Below are 19,510 nucleotides of genomic sequence, written 5' to 3'. Positions count from 1 at the left end.
CGCCGGATCCCGGCGCGGACGCGCGCGTCCCACCCGCCCCGCCCCACGCCGCGCCGCGCTGAATGGAGACGGGAGGGGGTGACCGAGGGGAACCTACTCCGCTATCTGCCGCGCGCGCCGCCGCCTGGGCCCGGCCAACCGCCCAATTTAGTAACATCGCCTGCGTCAATCACGCGCCTCGCGTGCGTCAGCGCCGCGCGGCTCCAGGTCCTGCTCCCCCAACCCCCCAGCCTTTGAATGGATTCAATGTAGGAGCGCCCTCCTTCCTTCTGGGCTAGGATAGGAACGCACCCGCAGCCAGGGGGCTCGGTTCCTCTGGGCTGGGACAATTTTCGGAGCGTCCTCTCACGGTCTGAAGCACACTAGCTCGCTAAAGTGAAAGTGGAGGCGTAGAAGTACAGAGATACACTATGCACGTGTTGTTTTGTTTTTCGAGTTTCTGGTCCTAGTTCGAACCGTCTTCGATTCTGAAGCATGTGCTATGATTAGGGGATCCTCTTCCCCCAACTTTGCCACCCACACGCTCAAGTGTTGGGACAGGTCAAAAGAAAACGCCACTTGGGGTTCTAGCAGACCACTAGAGACCGCGTCTTTCTGCGTTGTTTCATTCCAATATTTCCTTCTTAAAAAAAAAAAAATCATTTCTGAGAGAGGTTACTTTCACTTAGCAGCAACCTTTGGAACTAAGCGTTCTTAATTCGAACATTTTGTTTGTTTGTTTGTTTTGTTTTCAGCAAGAAAGTGACACTAAATTCATTTCCAGGAAGAAATCGCTGTCCCTTATACTGTTGCCCAGACTTTCTGCATACTTGGAAGACAAATGTACCCCCCAGGAGACCGTAGGAAAGATCCCCTAGAGACAGCCTAATGAACCCCGTTGACTGGTTTTGAAATATTTCATTTGAGAGATGGAAGGGGAGGCGTCTACAACCCTCAAAAAAGTGAAAGTGCGAGTAGAGTTCCATGTCTGACCCGGTGCTGGGGAGGAGTAGAGAGAGGTTCTGTTTAACAGTCAGACTCACTCAGCTGTTCAACACGTGTGGTGTGTTTGTTTTATATATAGTTTCTCGTGCAGCGCGCGCGTGGCTGGATGTGCACCTCTTTGGATTATAAAGTGTCCAGTAAAGAACCCCACACCATAAGTGTAAAGAAATAAAATCTTGTCCCTGGAGCCGTCTGCATCCTAGGGCGAAAACACCAACAGCATGACAAGGAGGAAGAGGCAAATTATGCCTAGGCGCAGAGGGCCAGAGAGACGTAAACAGCCTTAGAACCATTGCACGAGGGAAGCACAGCTGCACCTCAGGGAGTCTTCGGGCTGGTGCCAGACTCCTTCAGTAGCGACTGCCAGGTCACTCGGAGAAGCTGGCTGGCGTAGCCTTCCCTTTCGGAAGAGCTGTCCTCTCTCTTACCCCCTGGACCTGGCTAGGTGCCTCGGGGCAGCCTCGGAGGCAAGCCAGCAGCACTCCTCCAACTCAACTCCACCCGGAGCCTGACAGCTGGGCGGTCCCGCCTGACCCGCGGGCGGGCTGCGGCACCCTCCGGTAGACCAGCGCCCTGGCAAGCGGCTCGGGTGCAGAGGGATTGGCAGCGCCAATCTGAGAAGCCTCAGGGCTGGGGTCGGCAACTCCCCGCGGTTTCCATTGTGCGGCCGTGAGAATGGCCGGGGAACGCGCACGCGCGCGCGCGCACACACACACACACACACACACACACACACACACACCCTCGCACACGCGGAACCGGCTGGGCCAGGGGAGGGAGGAGGAGGGTGACGTAGCGTCCCATGGCGTCACATTGACGTCTCGCATTCCAGGCACTCTATGGAGAGGCCGCTAGGGCTCCTGTGGCATAAATGACGTGCCGAGAGAGCGAGCGAACGCGCAGCCGGGAGAGCCGAGTCTCCTGCCTCCCGCCCCCCACCCCTCCAGCGCCTGCTCCTCCTCCGCTCCCCATACACAGACACGCTCACACCCGCTCCTTCACTTGCACACACAGACACACGCGCGCTCACACGCTCCGCACACACACTCCACTCTCTCCCGCGCGCTCACACCCCTCTCGCCCGGCGCCTTCGCCCCTGTCGCGCCGCGCCGCGCCGCAGCCGGACGCCCCTCCAGGGCTCACTTTGCAACGCTGACAGAGCCGGCAGTGTCCGTGGAGGTGGGAAACGTGGCGACATCCTACCCCCTGGTCGCAGTCGGAGACTGGACGCCAGCGGAACCTCTCGGCGGCGCTCTCCCATGAGTTGGGATCGCAGCATCCCCCGCCAGCCGCTCACCGCCTCTGGGAGCCGCTGGGTTTGTGCACCGCAGCCCTTCCGGGACAGCAGCTGTGATTCTCCCCCAATCCAGATTTCGGGGTCGCAATCTAGAAACTCGCTCTAAAGACGGAACCGCCACAGCACCCAAGTACGTACGATATGCCCAGTTAATATGGGGACTTGCTTAAAAGTTGGCGCGCTGGGAAGCGTCGCTCCTGAAATTGACAACTTTTAATGTGGGGTGCTCCCCTCCCGCCGCCTCCACTCTCAGGCTTTGCTCGCCAAGAGACCGGTGGGTTCCAATCGGAAACTTTTCCCCTGTAGCTGGTCCTCAGGGACTCTGGAGCTTGTGAGATTCCTCTCCCCACCCAAAGAGGCGAAAAGCCTCTAACAAAGAGGAGGACCTGGATTTGTGCTGTAGCTGCTCCAGCGTTGTAATTCAGGGTATTTCGGCTCTAGTTGTCATGGTAATGATGCTCTCGGCGGCAGCGGCGGCGGCGGCGGCGGCAGAGAGTTGGAGCCCCGGTGATGAACGGCAGTAATTTTCCTGCCTTTTAAGTGGGATTGAAAATAGGGACTCTGGTGGGTCCGAGTTAATGTGTCTAATGGTGAAACGGAGCTGGTTGTCTGGGAGAAAGCTTAGGGGGGACAGTGCCTGGGCAGCAGCGGCCGGAGTTTGCAGAGGCGCTGGAGGAGCTCAGCGAAGAGGGTGTAATTGTAGGAATGCGGCTTATTGTATTGAAATGAGCCCGGGGCTGCACTAGGCACGTCTGCCTGGCGTCGCCGACTTGCTGGTTTACACTTTTCCCCACGGAGGTAATCGGGTGTAATTGACGACTCTCGCGCCCCGACACGCGTGGGGACGGCGTCCCTCTTCTCCAGGCCTTGGCTGGTGTGGGAAAGGCTTGTGTTACTTTTCAATGCGCTTTCGGAGAAGTTCGGAGGGTGCTTTATTCTTAGTAGGAAGGAAAGTTCTCGATGATGAAAAAGGAGAGCTGAGCAGCAAAGTGCAGCCAGCGGAGACTGGCTTTCAAAGGCACCTCTCGAACCTGTTGGAGGCTTCCGGCAGTCATGAGGGAGCTCATGATCATTGGTCCCTTGATTTCCAAGAACGTTCTTGGAGGTGGCCTTTTGTTTATGTGCCGGGGTTCTCCTGAGGGAAGGGCCACGGGGAGTGTGGTCATTAGTACTCTCGAGCTGCTCAACCTAGGGCCTTGGAGTGCTGGAAGAGAGGTTACAGGGTTCGGTTCAGCCATTCCTTGGGTATTCCAATTCTGGAGATCCTTTTCCAACAATCGGGAAATGTTTCTTATAGAACCAAGTTGGAGAAAGAAAAGCTGCCCAACGCGCATACTGAACACAATGAATGAAATTACTTTATTGGAGTTGTTTTAATCCAGCAAGATAGGCGTAACGTGAACGCCAAAGACTGCCGGGGGCCACCACTCCCTCCCTCCACAGGCACCCCCCACCCCAAATCCCGGACCCAGCGCTCGCTCACAGAAATTCTCCCCCGGGGTTTGTCTCAGCTCCCTCCGTCTTTCTGAGAATCTCTGTCTTTCCCTTTCTGCCGGTCTCTCCTCCACCTCTCTTGCCCCCGCCCAGCCTCCGCCCCCGCTCCCCGATTGGAAACTCCGCGGAGGAGCCCGGGTCACAATGGTGTGTTTCACGGTTTCCTCCACACACTTCACCACGGGGAGAGGAACACGGGGGTGTTCCCTTCGTCTGCCCCGGAGAAAGAAAGGGGCTTTGACAGAGGTAGTTATTTCTTCCTAATTTACAACCCCGAGGCTCTGTGCTCCCGGCCCCAGCGGCCACGAGCCGGAGCGACAGAACGTGTTTCCAGGCGCAGAGGCTTTACCTAGGAAACCGGCCGATCGGGGGAGCGGAGAGAGCGATGGGGTGCTGGGCTGGGCTGTACGATGGGCGGTGTGCCGGCCTCTGAAAGGAACCCCTTCCCTAGGGAGGCGCGACCCCGGCCCACCCGAGTTCAGAGGCCTCCCCTTAGAGAAAGACTACTCTTGAAAGGCTCCCAGAGAGAGTGGGGCTAGGAAACCCAGTAGAATAGGGGATGGGGTTGCTGGAAGACCCCCCCTCCTTTGAAGATGCGAGAGGGGGAGGACGAGAAGCACATGCTACAGCTGTGGAAAGATCCACTCGTGCCAACGCTTCAGCGAGCGCAAGGTTTCCGTCGGAGTACCTCGGGTTGGGGATGGCAAGGGAATCCCCCATTTCCTGGCCATCGAGAATTTCCTAGACCTGGGGAACCCGAGCCTCTTTCTCTCTACAAGCAAACTCTGGGCGCGGGAGTGACAGGAGATGAAACTTACCCCACCCTTGACTCCAGCTTTCACCAGAGATCTTTTGGTTAGTTTGGGGGTTGGGTTCCCCTCCAGGGAGGAGGGGGCATGTTCCTAACCTTTGAGGTGTGCCCACCCCGAACAAAGGGGGCGCTATAAGCCGGAGTTAGGGGCAGCTGAAGCCCTCCTCCCTGCCAGTCAAGCTGCGCTTCCAACTTCAAAGTTTCACTAGGCTGTGCACCGGGACTTTCGCCCGGGAGCCGCTCTGGGCGCCCTCCGGAATGTACCCCCTCTGAGCCACCGGGTGGCCTGGAGCCTTGAAGCTGCCCACCCTCAGGGACACCGCCCGCTGAGTACAGGGGACCTCCCTGGGTCCGTCGCAGCCGCAGCCAAAGCTGTCTGCCCGAGCGCGGCTCCCAGCACAGGCCTTTCCTCTGTGCCCTTTTGTTTGCTTGACCCCTGGCCCTCGAAACTCGCGACTAATAGAAGGGAAGCTCCATTAGCATTTAGAATGAAAAGCGCAGACTTTCTTAATTCCTCCGGGCATTCATGCATTCGTTCCGGACCGTGTGCATTTCCTACGCGGCGTGGAAAATTTGTGTTTGAGGTGTGGGGGCCGTCGGAGTTGAAAAATAGCTATTTTCTTCAGTATATTCACTGACGCCACCAAATTCGGGCTTATATTCGTTCCTCAAGTGTCCCCCATTACTTCGGTCTTCCTGACTTCGCAAGCTGGGAACCAACAGTGGATGTAGAAAATATCAATTTCTTGGCGACGACCATGCGAGGATTTTAGCATCAGATCGTGTACCACAAAAGAAAGGGCTGTGAGCTCACTTGGTGCCGGCAACCTTCCCTTAGCTTCCTAGGACAATGTGATGCTTCTTGCCCAGTGGCTCCGTGAGCCCTAAGCACTTTCACTTAATCTTATGACAATTCTTTGTAATCATCTAGCGTTTCTACAGGTCCCCCACCCCCACCCCATTCACCCAGCCCTGGGAAAGATGACCCAGCTTAGCCTTAACCACAATCTCTATCCCCTCTCTCGGTGCCTGCAGAGCCTACTGCGGGAGAGCGCAGCCCGACAAGCCCGGGTGCTGAGCCTGGACCCTCAGCAGAGCGGGCCAGCACAGCGGCTGCTTCGCCTATCCCGACGTCCCCGCCTCCTACACTCTCAGCCTCCGCTGGAGAGACCCCCAGCCCCACCATTCAGCGCGCAAGATACCCTCCAGGTAGGTCTGAAGCCCTTATTTCTCCCAAGCAAGGGAAATGGGTGGAGAAACCAACAACCAGCGGGCAGTCTGGTCAACCTGCCCAGTACCAACATGCAGGGCTGCTGGCCCTACATTTCACAGCACAGGTGGCTTCCTGGCACGGAGCTCCACTGTATACCACACCCTGTTGTTACCAAGCAGAGCAGAGAGTTTATAGGAAGCATTTCTCAAAAGTATGTCTCCGAAGAAGAAAAGCAAATACTCCAAGCAATCAGGATATGTTATGTTTTTAATGGCTTTATTTTTGTCCTTTTATATCCAATATACTCACTTAAGGGATCAGTCGGGGAGATAGGGAACATTTTTATTGATCTAAAACCCAAATGATTTGTGATGCAGGAGTTTGGGTGGTTGAGGCTCAGAGGGAAGGGAAAGAAAGCCGTGAGAGCTACAAACCGAGAAGTAAAGGTGAAGGCCTCAGATTTGGTTTGCATGGCCTCTTTACAAATTTGGTAAAGGTTTAAGAAGAGGCGGGCCTGGGTGGGCACAAAAGATACACAGATACAGCCACTCTCCTGCTGGAGACTTCAGAAAGACAAAGAGCAATAGGGGGAGGACAGAATGGCAGGTGATTCTGAGGGATTCTGAGAGATGCAAAGGAGAGGGGAAATGAAAGGGCCAGGCTATGTGCACCTTCTTTGAAACAGCTTCCATTTCATCCTAAGAACTAGACACCAAGATAAGAAACCCTTTAACTCCATGCTAGCTCAGGAGGCCTCACTTGAGAAGGCAGGCATGAACTGTCCACTCCTCAACACTGCTTCTTCCAACAGGCCCTCAGCACCCCTTTTCACGCCAAGAGCTCATCCCATACACCCATGACTCAATCAGCTTTGGAAATGTGGGTAAGAGAAAGATGTCAAGGGAAATGTGAAGCACCCACTTTTCTGCTAATCACACCTTCACACCACACCCTCCAAGAAGAAGTGAAGCACCTGGGTTTCCTTTGACTCGGAAAAACCAACCACCAGAAACTCCCCTTGTTACCCCTTTGACTTAGCCATAAAAAAGGAAAATGATTAGAAAAGCCATCCACAACTCTCAGGGCCTTCTCGCCTACCTCAACCTCTGTGAATATAGCAAACACCCCTACCCTAGACCAGTTGCTTTGGGGGTCCAGCCTAGGCAAACTGGCAGAGAGAGTACATCTGTTTTGAAATTGCTTTCTTCTCTTCTCCCCCACCCCCCCCCCATGAGAAAGTACCTAGACTAATGTGCCTGTTAGAAGAGCTGTTAGCTGTTGTTATAAAATGGCTCTAATCTTACTAGGTCAGAGTAGCCTATTAGTCAGAATTGGGCAGTGTATACATCTCTGCATCCGAGCGTGCACACACACAGTGTATAGGAGAGAGCAGGTTTGGTGGGTGTGCTGTTACAGCTGATCTTTTTCTTTGCAGATGGCATCAACTCCCCCAGTCCATTTCCTGGGCCTACATGCCCACCTCACCACTTAAGCTGGCTGAAGTCATCAGTAGGGGTCCAGTTTGTGCAGGCTGCTAATCCTGTTTGGAGGAGTGGGTGGGAAGCAGAGACCACAACTTGTGTGGGCAGCCTTAGTTGGCACTCATAAAATGTTAGCATGTCACTGCCTCCCTTGTCCCACACAGGACATCTTTTTTTTTCACTAACTCACAAGGTTACAGACCAACATGTGTATGTCTTGGGGGGACCAATGGCCTCCTCTCCAAATTAATTAACAAGACATTTCCTTCTTGGCCTTTCCTGTGGCTAGGGAGACCACTGCAATGTTTTTCTTGTTGCTGTTGGTTGTTGTTGTTTTGTTTTGTTTCAGGTTTTTTTTTTTTTTTTTGGCAGGGAGGGGGTTGTTGTTGTTGCTTAGGACTTAAACTAATTTTTTAAAAATGACCTGGGCTTGTGAGGGAAACTATCTATATCCAGATTTGATGAACAGAGCAAGGGAGGGAAGATTGGTGTAACCATCCCCAGGGAGTCCATTTTTATCCCCCCTGGGGCCCCTTTGTCAGTCAGGGACTCAGCTGTCTCCCCAGTGAGGAAAGAAGTAAGCTAGGGACATTCAGTCTTTGCCAGCAGGTGGGAGAGGATGCCACTTTCTCTTGTTTCCTGATTCAAGAGCAGTGGTGGCTCCAGCTGGCGATGGAGTGTCAACTGGCTTCTGAGCCCTTTTCTCTGTCCCTGCAGATATGCCCTGCGTGCAAGCCCAATATAGCCCTTCGCCTCCGGGGTCCACTTACGCCACGCAGACTTATGGCTCGGAATACACCACAGAAATCATGAACCCCGACTACGCCAAGCTGACCATGGACCTCGGTAGCACGGGGATCATGGCCACCGCCACGACGTCCTTGCCCAGCTTCAGTACTTTCATGGAGGGCTACCCCAGCAGCTGCGAACTCAAGCCCTCCTGCCTGTACCAAATGCCGCCTTCCGGGCCTCGGCCTTTGATCAAGATGGAAGAGAGCCGCGAGCATGGCTACCACCACCACCATCACCATCACCACCATCATCACCACCACCACCAGCAGCAGCAGCAGCCGTCCATTCCTCCTCCCTCCGGCCCGGAGGACGAGGTACTGCCCAGCACCTCCATGTACTTCAAGCAGTCTCCGCCGTCCACTCCGACCACTCCAGGCTTCCCCCCGCAGGCGGGGGCGCTGTGGGACGACGAGCTGCCCTCTGCGCCTGGCTGCATCGCTCCGGGACCGCTGCTGGACCCGCAGATGAAGGCGGTGCCCCCAATGGCCGCTGCTGCGCGCTTCCCGATCTTCTTCAAGCCCTCACCGCCACACCCTCCCGCGCCCAGCCCAGCCGGCGGCCACCACCTCGGCTATGACCCCACGGCCGCAGCTGCGCTCAGTTTGCCCCTGGGAGCCGCGGCAGCCGCGGGCAGCCAAGCCGCTGCGCTCGAGGGCCACCCGTACGGGCTCCCGCTGGCCAAGAGGACGGCCACGCTGACCTTCCCTCCGCTGGGCCTCACAGCCTCCCCTACGGCATCCAGCCTGCTGGGAGAGAGCCCCAGCCTACCGTCGCCACCCAATAGGAGCTCATCATCCGGCGAGGGCACGTGTGCAGTGTGCGGGGACAATGCTGCCTGCCAGCACTATGGAGTCCGCACCTGCGAGGGCTGCAAGGGCTTCTTCAAGGTGAGAGCATTCCTCCTCCAGGTACTTCCTCCGCTCTGCAGTCAGACCCCTTGCTGAGGCATCTAAGTGGGTGTAGCTGGAGTCCCTGCCCTTGCCAGTGTGAAAGCTATAATCCCACACACTATGAATTCCGATTCCTAGGCCTAGACCTTCAGATCCATCTTTCCCAGGGTGTTTAAACTCGAAGTTCCCGCATTAGCTGTCCATGCACTTGAAGGGCCTGCATCAACCTACTGTCCTGACATTGCCTCCTGAGGGGTTTTGTTTTTGTTTGTTTGTTTGTTTGTTTGTTTCTAAACAGAGGTTTCTGCAGATTCTCAAAAAGGATCTAAACTTCCACAATGTCCAAACATCATCACCCCTTCGCTGTCCACCCAGAGTGTGAGAAAACAGCACTTACATGGCAGACCTGGGCATTTGTGTCTCAGTCTTAACAGGAAGAACCAGATTTAAGATTGAATTTTGGTTATTCACTGGATGTTTTGATTCAGTGTGCTTTGAAACTCGATAATTATCGTTGTTCCTTAGAGGAGAAAATGGAGGTTCAGAGAGGTCATTCAACTGCCACAGAACTCACACTCAGACAGTGAGGTGGAGACAGGAGGTCAACTCAAAAGCCCTGTGCTCCCAAGATGCTCTGCGGTGGCAGTATCGAGGGGTAAGGCAGCTGGCTAGAGGCAGCTTGGAACAGTTTAGTCCATAGAAGGGCAGAAGGTAGAACTCAGGCCTTTCCAATCCACCCTGTCCTCTAAGGGACGCTTAACTCCCTGCATTTGTGCACACCCAGTGCCCACGATGATCATTCTCTCACAGTGGAGTATTTTTCTGTGAGCGTATCATTGGCTTCCCCCATATTAGCAAAGAAACCAAACCCTGGAGAAGTATCCTGTGGTCGGGCTTGTGCAGTGATGTGGCTTGCATATGGGATAAGGGACAACTGGCTTCTCTTGACTCTGGAGTTTAATGGTGTTCCTCCCCATATATGGGGAGTAGTGGGGGGTGGGGGCTCAGCTTTCTTACTCTTGCTGATCTTTCTGTTGTCAGTGAGTCTCAGATGGTTCCAGACATTTCTGTGTCATTCTCTTTATACCCTAACCTACTGATACTTCAGGCACTAACAGACCCACTCGAATGACATAGGTGAAGTGGGAGGCTGATTGGGAGACAAGGATTTGGGAGGCAAAGAGAGTGTATATTTAGGAGCCGGAATCAGTGTTGGAAGATTCTAACAGGAATCCTGACTTGTCATCTCTCTGTTTATAACATTGGACATAGGCCTTCTTTCTAGATCTTAGTTCCTCAACCAATAGATCAAACACAAAGAAAGGCTGTACTAAATAAGGTATCAGCATACAAGAGCGATTCCTTGTCTTTTAGTCACAAAACAATAAGTATCGAATGAAGACTAGGTCTTCATTTATGACCATGCACCTGTTTGTGGCTAGACATAGAAGCCAACAGGCATCTGGTTGTCACATGACAATGGTTATCACATCACTCACTGAATTCTCTAGGTAAATGAAAGGATGCTTGGATAAAGATGTTGCCATGGGAAAGGCCCCACAGATACATACGTCTGTGATGTTTTAAGGGCAGAACTTCCTTTTAATAAGCCATTTATTTAGGTTAGCCTTTTTGTTTTCCCCCTCAGTGTTGGGGGCTGAATCTGGGGCTTTGTGCTTGCTAGGCTGGTGCTCTACCACTGAGCTAGTCTCAGACCCTAGCTTCCCCCTTTTTCTTCCATTCTCCCCTTCCTCCTGTTACTCAACATTCCCCACATGACTACATTCCTTTAGGGGGTTTGAGTTTTACAACATTTTGGTGGAAATGCTGAAGGGTGATAAACAGTCAGCAGGAAGGCAGAAAAGAAAGACATTCCGGAAAGAGATGAATAGACTCCAGAGCAGAACCATCCCTAAACACTGAGAACTTAGCACCACACGGGAGTGTAACATCCCAGCTAGGAATGCACGCTTCCCTTTTCTTCAGCAATCCCTTGAAAACAAATCTATACTTGAAAGGGTGGGGGCAGGCCAGGGTAGGACCACCCCCATGGATCTGTTAATTAAAGGAACTGGAACTGGATTTACACAGTGGCTTTCTACCATTAAATTGAATTCTTTAAAAATGTGACATGAAGTGCAGTTAATGATGGGAATTCGGTGATTGAACTGTAACGATCTCTCTGTCCTTACACTGTGCAGACACACACTAGTGTGGAGACGGCTTCGGGCTGTTGGGGGAAATGTAGACCTCCAGCAAAATGCCACGGGCACTTAGATCGGCACAGTGACTTGGGGATAATAGCAAGAAAGGGTACTAGAGAGTACGGGCATGTTCTGTGAAAGAGAGCTTCATTCGCAGGCTGGTATCAGTCCAGACCACTGAGAATGGAGGTGCTGAAAACTCAGATGCAGCAGCTGGGCCTTAGACTTGACATGGATTGGCTTTGTCATAGGTATAACCATTCATTCCCTTAGGTGAAATGAACACACGACAGGGTAAAACTGAATCCCTGGGAAATAAGAAGAGTGGAGAATAAAAGCCACAAGTGAAACTAGAATTTTGAACCCAAGCACAGCTTACCTAAACTTCTTTTAAAACATACCCCATGCTTCCCAAATACATTCCAGTGTTCTGCTCTGGGTAGAGTTGTATAGATTCTGGTCCTTTGGAACACTTCATCCTAATGGATAAAATACAACCATTTGCACAAAGGTTTGTTTTCGTGGCTTTTTAAGCATTATTTTACATCTGGAGCATGAGATGTTTAATTATTGCCCCATGTGTTATTTCAAAAATCCTATGTGATTAAAAAAAAAAGTGATGTTATTTTTATCTTCAACATCAAGTTTTATGATGTGTTTTTGAGAATGTGGTTCTTTTTGGTGTCTGAAATAATAGTCATTTATGAAATCCCGGGGTGTATATGGCTTTCATATTTATTTATTTCTCTTATTCTTAATTGGCTTTGGGTTTTCTTTCTTGAATATGACAGTGATTTTTCTACCCAACTTTAAGAATGTGCTTTTCAAAGTCAGAAATGGACTGTTCGAGATATATATTATATATATATATATATATATATATATATATATATATATTATATATGATAAAACAAACCAAGTAGTACAATGACATGAATTTATTTTTTAATTAAAGCACAATTTCCTATATGTCTTAGAATGAAAATATTATTTCCTATATGTTTTTAATAAGACAAACTCAGATTCTACTGTGTATGGTTTCAGCTCTATTGAGTAACAAACCCAGCTGTGATATCTGGCATACAATAGTGATACCATACATAGTACAGCCCAGATAATTCTGATTTTATTTTAATAAGGTCAGTGATAATCAGGGGGGTAGAACAAGGAGAAAATTGTTCCCAAGGGGATATTAAAAGTGGAGATGATCTAATCCTCCAAGGTACGATATGTTGACCTGGTAATTTCAGATATGATTTTATCATTCAGAGTTGGGTGCCTCCTGAGACTCGCTTCGGAACAACCCAAGATGATTTTCACTGTCAGCCAGGAACACTAATAAAATTGTTTCTCCTGCAGGCTAGCGTGTTAGGAAATTAAATTTATCTAATTATACAAATTGCACTGTCGCTTTTCACGTTGTAATTAAAATACATCTTGTCAGGTCTTGCCTCTTTCCAGAAACTATTAGTTGACTATCTCTGTGTTATATTTTCTCAGAGAACTGTGCAGAAAAATGCAAAATATGTTTGCCTGGCAAATAAAAACTGCCCAGTAGACAAGAGACGCCGAAATCGATGTCAGTACTGCAGATTTCAAAAGTGTCTCAGTGTCGGGATGGTTAAGGAAGGTAAGAGCGTGTGCTTTTCATCCAGCTTGCTAATACTTACCCTCAGACAGTGAAATCTGCTAATATTTACATTGAGGCATCACATTTTCCTAGTGTTTCTTTCTTTCAATCGTTTTCTTTTTTTAATGGTATGTATATTTGCACTAAAGTCACATTGAGGACTGGTTATTCTAATTTCTCAAAAATCAATTTTATAAAAAAAAAAAAAACAAACAAAAAAAAAAAACCATTGTTCTATTTGAGAAGATTTTTCAGAGCTACCTTGTCGCCAAATGTGAGTGTGGGATAGCTTTTCTTTTCCCTGGTGATGTCAACGCTCACTCAGTCACTGTTGAGCATCATTGCAAACGTAACACTGCTTTGAAATGGGGGCTCTCGTTCGTCATTGCCAGGCTCTAATGTGTTTGAATTCCTCTTCATGATTTATGCCTATTCCAAATGTGATCTTTAAACAGTGGTTTGTTTTTCCCCTCTCTGTATCTCATCAGTTGTGCGTACAGATAGTCTGAAAGGGAGGAGAGGTCGCCTGCCTTCCAAACCAAAGAGCCCACTACAACAGGAGCCCTCGCAGCCCTCCCCGCCATCTCCTCCGATCTGTATGATGAATGCCCTCGTCCGAGCTTTAACAGACGCAACACCCAGAGATCTTGATTATTCCAGAGTAAGTTCTATGAACGCTTTTGAGTAGATTATGATTTTTCATTCATGATAATAGCAATAAGAGTTGGTTGAATGACTGTGCCTGGCACTGTTCTAGTCAGTTTTCTACCTTATACTTCCCAATTTCATTTAGCAATGAGTGCATTCACTATACCAAATAACTTTCACTTTATTGAATCTCTAAATGCCTTAATAAGTAACCCTGACAGGGCTACACCTGTCACACCTGTGGTTGCAGGATTTCTGGTGGTGCCAATGAAAAGCTTCACAGGTGAACTGCAATTTGTAGGGTTTCTCTTCTTTCTTGATGCTTTAGAAATTGTGACTACTGTGTTTCTCACCTTGTGATCAGACAGACTCTCTTAGTGAGCCCCAAGTTATTCTTAAGTTGCAGCCTCACTAATTAACTTGCTGCTTATTTATGGGTGAGGTGGGGTGGGGGTTAGACCCTGGGGAGGAGTAAGACCTGGCTTTAGTGTAAGAGGCATCAGGAGGACTGGGAGGGAGGGAACACTGCCATTTCTGTTTCCTACTTGTGTCACCTGGCTCCTACCCTTGACTCTCTCCTCCCTGCAGTGGAAATGATTACCATATTTAACACCAGAGGAGGGTTTTGAGCATCAGTCACACAAGGATGACAAAACCATATTTGAAAAACATAAATGATTACCAGTGTTGTTATTTCAGTCAACCAAAACATATCAACATTTTAATTTCACATAGGACATTGTGTAAAAAAAAAAAAATCTCACCAGTATGAAGTCTGTTAATTTCCCTAATTATGAATGGCACTGGGAAGGGCTTTCAAAGATTTTTGAGAAAAGTTACAAACATTATGATAGGCCATTTTTATAGAATTTTGAAAAACCGAGTTCTAGTAAAATACAGTCTTATTACAGATGGAAGAGAAGGAAAAACTTATCCTCATTACAGAATAATTCCTCTTGTTAAACCTTGTGTCACACTGTCTCTTTGCACCCTTGAACCGACTATGAGCTCTAAGGGGCATGGATCACTTCCATTTGAAAACAAGCATGCTTAGAAACACAAAGAGAGATGGTGGTTTTTTTTGGGGGGGGGTCTCCTACTGGCTGATCTGATTTCCTTCCCCATGGCTAATTCAGCATTTCCAGCATCTGGGTGAATGCCTGGCAAAGAATAGTTCCAATGTTGACTGAAATGCTGGGTGTACCCACTGAGATCTTCTTGCTCCCTCCCTGCCATCAATCTAGGCCCTCCCTACACCTTATCACAAGACTCCCTATAAGTAGCATGGTAGATCCTTAGCATCAAAGGTTGAGGACTCTTACTCTGATTGTAAAGTAGCATCTCTTGATGAAAGTCAAGTCTCAAATCGTAGAACAGAATAGTTCACTAAGGGTTCAGGCTTTGAAAGCAGGCAAGTCTAGATGAAAATCCCAATGCCAGCATTTACTAGCTGGGTGACCTTGAGAAACTGATTATGTTTAATGCCTGAATTTCTTCATCTTTGTTATTTGATAATATTATCTGCTTCCTGGGATTGTTGGTGAAGAGTAAATATGATGGCATTTGTCAAAACTTAAGCATAGGACCCGGTGTATCGTTACCCCAACCAAACTTTTCACTCTGGACATTTATCAAATATGCTAACAAGTATAGGCACTGTGCAGTTGATACCATGTAGCAATGCCATTAATATAGGTAGTATTATCCCAGCGGCCCAACAAGAAAATCAAAACAGAGAGAGGTGAAAGAATTGAGTAGCCCAAGGTCAGGTATAAAACAACTATCAGAGGTCATATTAGGAGTGGCACTTCACTGACTCTCTGGCTGCAGTGAGGGTGGGAGCCACAAGAGTTTTGCACAGAAAGATTCTCCTCCCCAAAGCACCCCACCTCTTCCTCTGCAATTCATCTGCAGTAATGAAGCTTATAGTAACTGCCTTGGCTAAGGTTATAGCCCACAATCTGTCATCATCGCAGAGCATTTGATGTTACTTCTGATGGTCAGTCAAGAAAAGTTGCCCCCAAATGATACTGTGTCCCCCCAAACTATCTAGTTATCAGTGTCTATGGCCTAATTTTCATGCAGCAGCAATGTCTCCCTAGCACGTTGACTTGTCACAGCTGGGAAATGTCTCTACATTGAAAAAAAAATCAATCCAGTGTGTTTGCTTGTCTCTGCACCATTCAGTCTGTTAGTCTGGAGTCATCACCCTCATCAACAAACATTTATCCAATTTAATTGTTAGCTTTGCCCCAAATAGCAGATTGCCCATGCCAAAGTCTGGGTCGCACTGATGCTACCTTTGAGGCCTAGCTCAATTTTGCAAAGCATATTTGTTTTAATTGCATTGTTTTGGAATCAGGTTGAACTTCGTCGCTTGGGTTCTCCTGCATTTAGATAGCTCTACAAAATTATCAAAAATTGGACCAAAATCAACTAAATTAAAAAAGACTTTTAAAAAAATACAGTGAGCTTTCATCAAAAAACTTGGAAGAAGACACAGGAGCATGCTGATCACATTTGCAGATGACAGAAAGCTGGGAGGGATCGCTAATATGATGGATGTCAGTATCAACATTCAGAATGATCTCGACAGGTTGGAACAGGAAGGGCTGAAACCATCACGAAGAAAGTTAACAAAAATAAATGTGAAGCTCAACATTTAGATTTTTTTAAAGGGGAGAGCCTTGGCTTGTCAGTGGTTCATTCAAGAGTTTATTCCACAGACACTCAGTATGATCCAACGAAGTATGTGTATGTGCAAGGGGGGTGGTGCAAAATTACCTGCTGTGGTAGTGGAAGTACACAACCAGAATCTAATTCCATATGGTCCCATGGACTCTGTCCTTTCAGATCCCACTTCAAGGATTGAGTCCAGTCCAAGACCAGATTTAAGGGGAATGGAGACACTTTCTGGAAACTTGTGAAAGATGGGTGGAGGGGGAAAAAAAGAAGATACTTAGGAAAGGGGATTGTAAAAATTAGGTCACTCTCTTTTCCCTATATCAAAAAGAAAAAGACTACTTCTGTTCCCCCTGGCAAATCTAGAGAAGGAAGATGGTGGAGAGGGGAAGGATGCTTTCAAACCTGCTTTAAGGACAAGTTCTCTGGTCCACACCTACTGCTCTCAGAGTGAGGTCAGCAAAGCAAGAGTGGTCAAAGACAGTCCATAACAGGATTCTCCACAGAGGGAACAGTTGTCTTTTGACATTAAGTCTCTTCCAAATCTTAATTAAGATTTTATGATGCTGAGGTTTATTTAAGTACTTAAATGCAGAAATATGCAAGAATGAGTATATAAATACACACACACACACACACACACACACACAACTATTGACTTTGTTACCTATCAAAATATCAGAGTTACTGCTGGGGAGTTGTCTAAGTGCATACCACACCAGCATGAGGACTTGAGTTCAAATCTCCAACATTCATATAAAAATCCAGGCATAGCAGCAAACTCTTGAAATTCCAGAGCTGGTGAGGTGACAGTATCCCAGGATCCCCTGGGGTTTGCTGGACATCTGTTCTAGCCAGTGGTTGAGCTCCAGGTTCAATGTAAGACCCTTTCTCAAAAATAAAGTGGATTAGGGAGAGGAGTTGGGGGAGAATATGATCAAAATATCTTGTATGCATGTGGTGGTTTGGATAGTGATGCCTTGATAGGCTCATATCGTGTGAATGTTTAGCCGCCAGGGAGTGGCACTGCTTGAGAGGCATCAGAAGGCATGGACTTGTCCGAGGAATGAGTGGGCCTTACTGGAGGAAGCATGTCATTGCAAGCCCCCAGTTAAAAGTTTTCTTTTAAGAGTTGCCTTAGTAATGGTGTCTCTTCACAACAATAGAACACTGACTAAGACAATGCATTAACAATGTGACATTTTCAAAGATTTAATATTTTTTCAAATAATTAGAAAAATTTAAAGGTGGAGAGGTGACAAGGAAGTCACCAGATGCTGACCTCTGATCTCCACCCACACAGGTATACACGCATGTGCATATACCCTTGCATGCACATATACAGACACATAGAACACAAAATCAATGAAACAGGCAAGATGGCTCAGCGAGTAAATGCTTTTGCTGCCAACCTTGAGGGCCTGTGTTCAATCCCCAGAACCTCCACGGTAAATGGAGAAAACCAACCCCCATACCACAGCACTGGTATGCCCATTCACATATACACAAATAAATAAATAAGGGGTGGCGGTGGAATCTTTTCTAAATGAATGAAACAAAATGGCTAATTTGAGCCAGACATCATCTTAAACATTTTCATGTAAACCCTCATCTCTGTACCACAGAAATTATGGTGTCAATCTTTTAAAAAAAAAATTGTCACTGCCTGAAATTAAACTTGTCTAATACCTTCCCCCTAAGATTTTTTAACTATAAAATCATAGCACTGGATGACCTTGAGATCATCTAGGGCACCCCCTGTGTTTTAAGAGGAATACATGAAGGCTCAGCAGGGATAATTCAGTGGTCTAAGGCTGGTGGCAGGGCTGAGACGAGATACGAACCATCACTCAGGGGGATGGATCATGCTTCCCTGTCATCATACTATCCCAGCTAATTCATGACAACTTACGTAAAAACCTACAATAACAGAATATGTATTTATACCTCATCACCATGTTCATGGTAACATTATATCCCTTTTAAATCAATTTGTTTAGAAGTAAATACAAAGGAACATTGTTTCCTATACATTAGCAGCTACCCAACCCCTCTCTCAATTACTGATATTTACATTTTAGTATGCATTCATAGCTTAAGGTATGTTAGACAAGTTGCCCTGTCTAACAGTTGATTTGGCCAATAAACCTATTAACTGCTTCCCCCAATGGTCAGGTCACTAGAGAAAGAAGAAAGTGTCTGCCAGACGGTGCCTTTTAATCTCCATGTAGCAGAATATGTGCCTTAAAGGTAGAAACTGCGTGAACCCCCTTCTCCCCGAATGTGGAAAAAGGACGGGTTTTGTTCCAAGTCACAGAGGGAGTGAATGTTTTAAGAGGCCAGGATGAGCGCTCCTGAACTCCGTGACGCATTCCTGGCTCTGGAACCTTCACTTCTCCTGTGGGCCAAACTTCTCTCCCTCAAAAATGAGCTCAGATCATTGTACATCAGTGCAGTCAAAACATGTCACATTTGATTTGTTTCTACCCGTGGAGCTGCTATTCCCTGCCCCACAGTTGCTTTTAATTTAGCAATACAAGTATATATAGATACTGGGGCTTGGCTTCGGTGCCTGCATAATTACTAATGAGGAAATATACTTAATGTCCTCATTAGTTGGTCATTCCAAGTATTTTCAGCACGCTAGGATGTTTTCTGGTAATCAGTGCCACTTAGCGCAGCCACAGACTGCAGCTACGAGAACTATTGCTCACATCAAACCAGACACCAGCAAATGCCACTTCAATGCTAATGAGATAGCCTCCAAGACCCAACATGGCCAGCACATGCTAGACTTACAGAGACCACAGCATGAAGGCTGCAAACGCTGGTTTCAAGACGCTTTGGAGGGAGACATTTCTCAGTTAATTCACTGGGTGGCATCAGACAATTCCTTCCACCAGGGCCCTCAGTTTGAACGGTGAAGAGACTAGAGAAACCATTGCTGTGATCTCTTCTAGTGCTCTTATTCCCTAGTCCTCCCACCATTAAATCTGCTACATATGGTTCTACCATGAGTGTGCTACCCAGACTGCCTCCAGGCCAGTATCTCCCTGAGTGTGGTACCCAGACTCCTCCAGGCCAGCATCTCCCTGAGTGTGGTACCCAGACTGCCTCCAGGCCAGCATCTCCCTGAGTGTGGTACCCAGACTGTCTCCAGGCCAGTATCTCCCTGAGTGTGGTACCCAGACTGCCTCCAGGCCAGCATCTCCCTAAGTGTGGTACCCAGACTGCCTCCAGGCCAGCATCTCCTTGAGTGTGGTATTCAGACTGCCTCCACAACAAAGAATGGCAATGTTTGCTTTAACATGCAGGTCCCCCAGAGTCACACCCAGACCTACTGAATCAGGACTGAAAGAAGGAGACCAGAAAGAATCTTTATTT

The 19,510-nt window shown here is 48.3% G+C and overlaps 1 protein-coding gene across 2 annotated transcripts in view; it reads left to right on the top strand.

Annotated features, from left to right (window-relative positions):
• The first annotated feature begins 1,823 nt into the window (after nt 1–1,823).
• Nr4a3 (nuclear receptor subfamily 4 group A member 3) overlaps nt 1,824–19,510 on the top strand; it is a 41,103-nt gene continuing 23,416 nt past the window's right edge. The window contains exons 1-5 of one of the 2 annotated variants that reach the window (XM_034501647.2): nt 1,824–2,411; nt 5,622–5,795; nt 7,998–8,959; nt 12,667–12,796; nt 13,285–13,457. In XM_034501647.2, the coding sequence (XP_034357538.1) occupies nt 8,000–8,959; nt 12,667–12,796; nt 13,285–13,457 (1,263 nt within the window). In that variant the 5' untranslated portion in view covers nt 1,824–2,411; nt 5,622–5,795; nt 7,998–7,999. Of the gene's footprint in view, nt 2,412–5,621; nt 5,796–6,613; nt 6,683–7,997; nt 8,960–12,666; nt 12,797–13,284; nt 13,458–19,510 lie in introns of those variants that run through there. The other variant, XM_034501648.2, reaches the window with a different exon arrangement.

This window comes from Arvicanthis niloticus, chromosome 5 (genome assembly GCF_011762505.2).
Source record: "Arvicanthis niloticus isolate mArvNil1 chromosome 5, mArvNil1.pat.X, whole genome shotgun sequence".
NCBI classification, from domain to species: domain Eukaryota; kingdom Metazoa; phylum Chordata; class Mammalia; order Rodentia; family Muridae; genus Arvicanthis; species Arvicanthis niloticus.
This window is presented reverse-complemented; position numbering and strand designations above follow the sequence as displayed.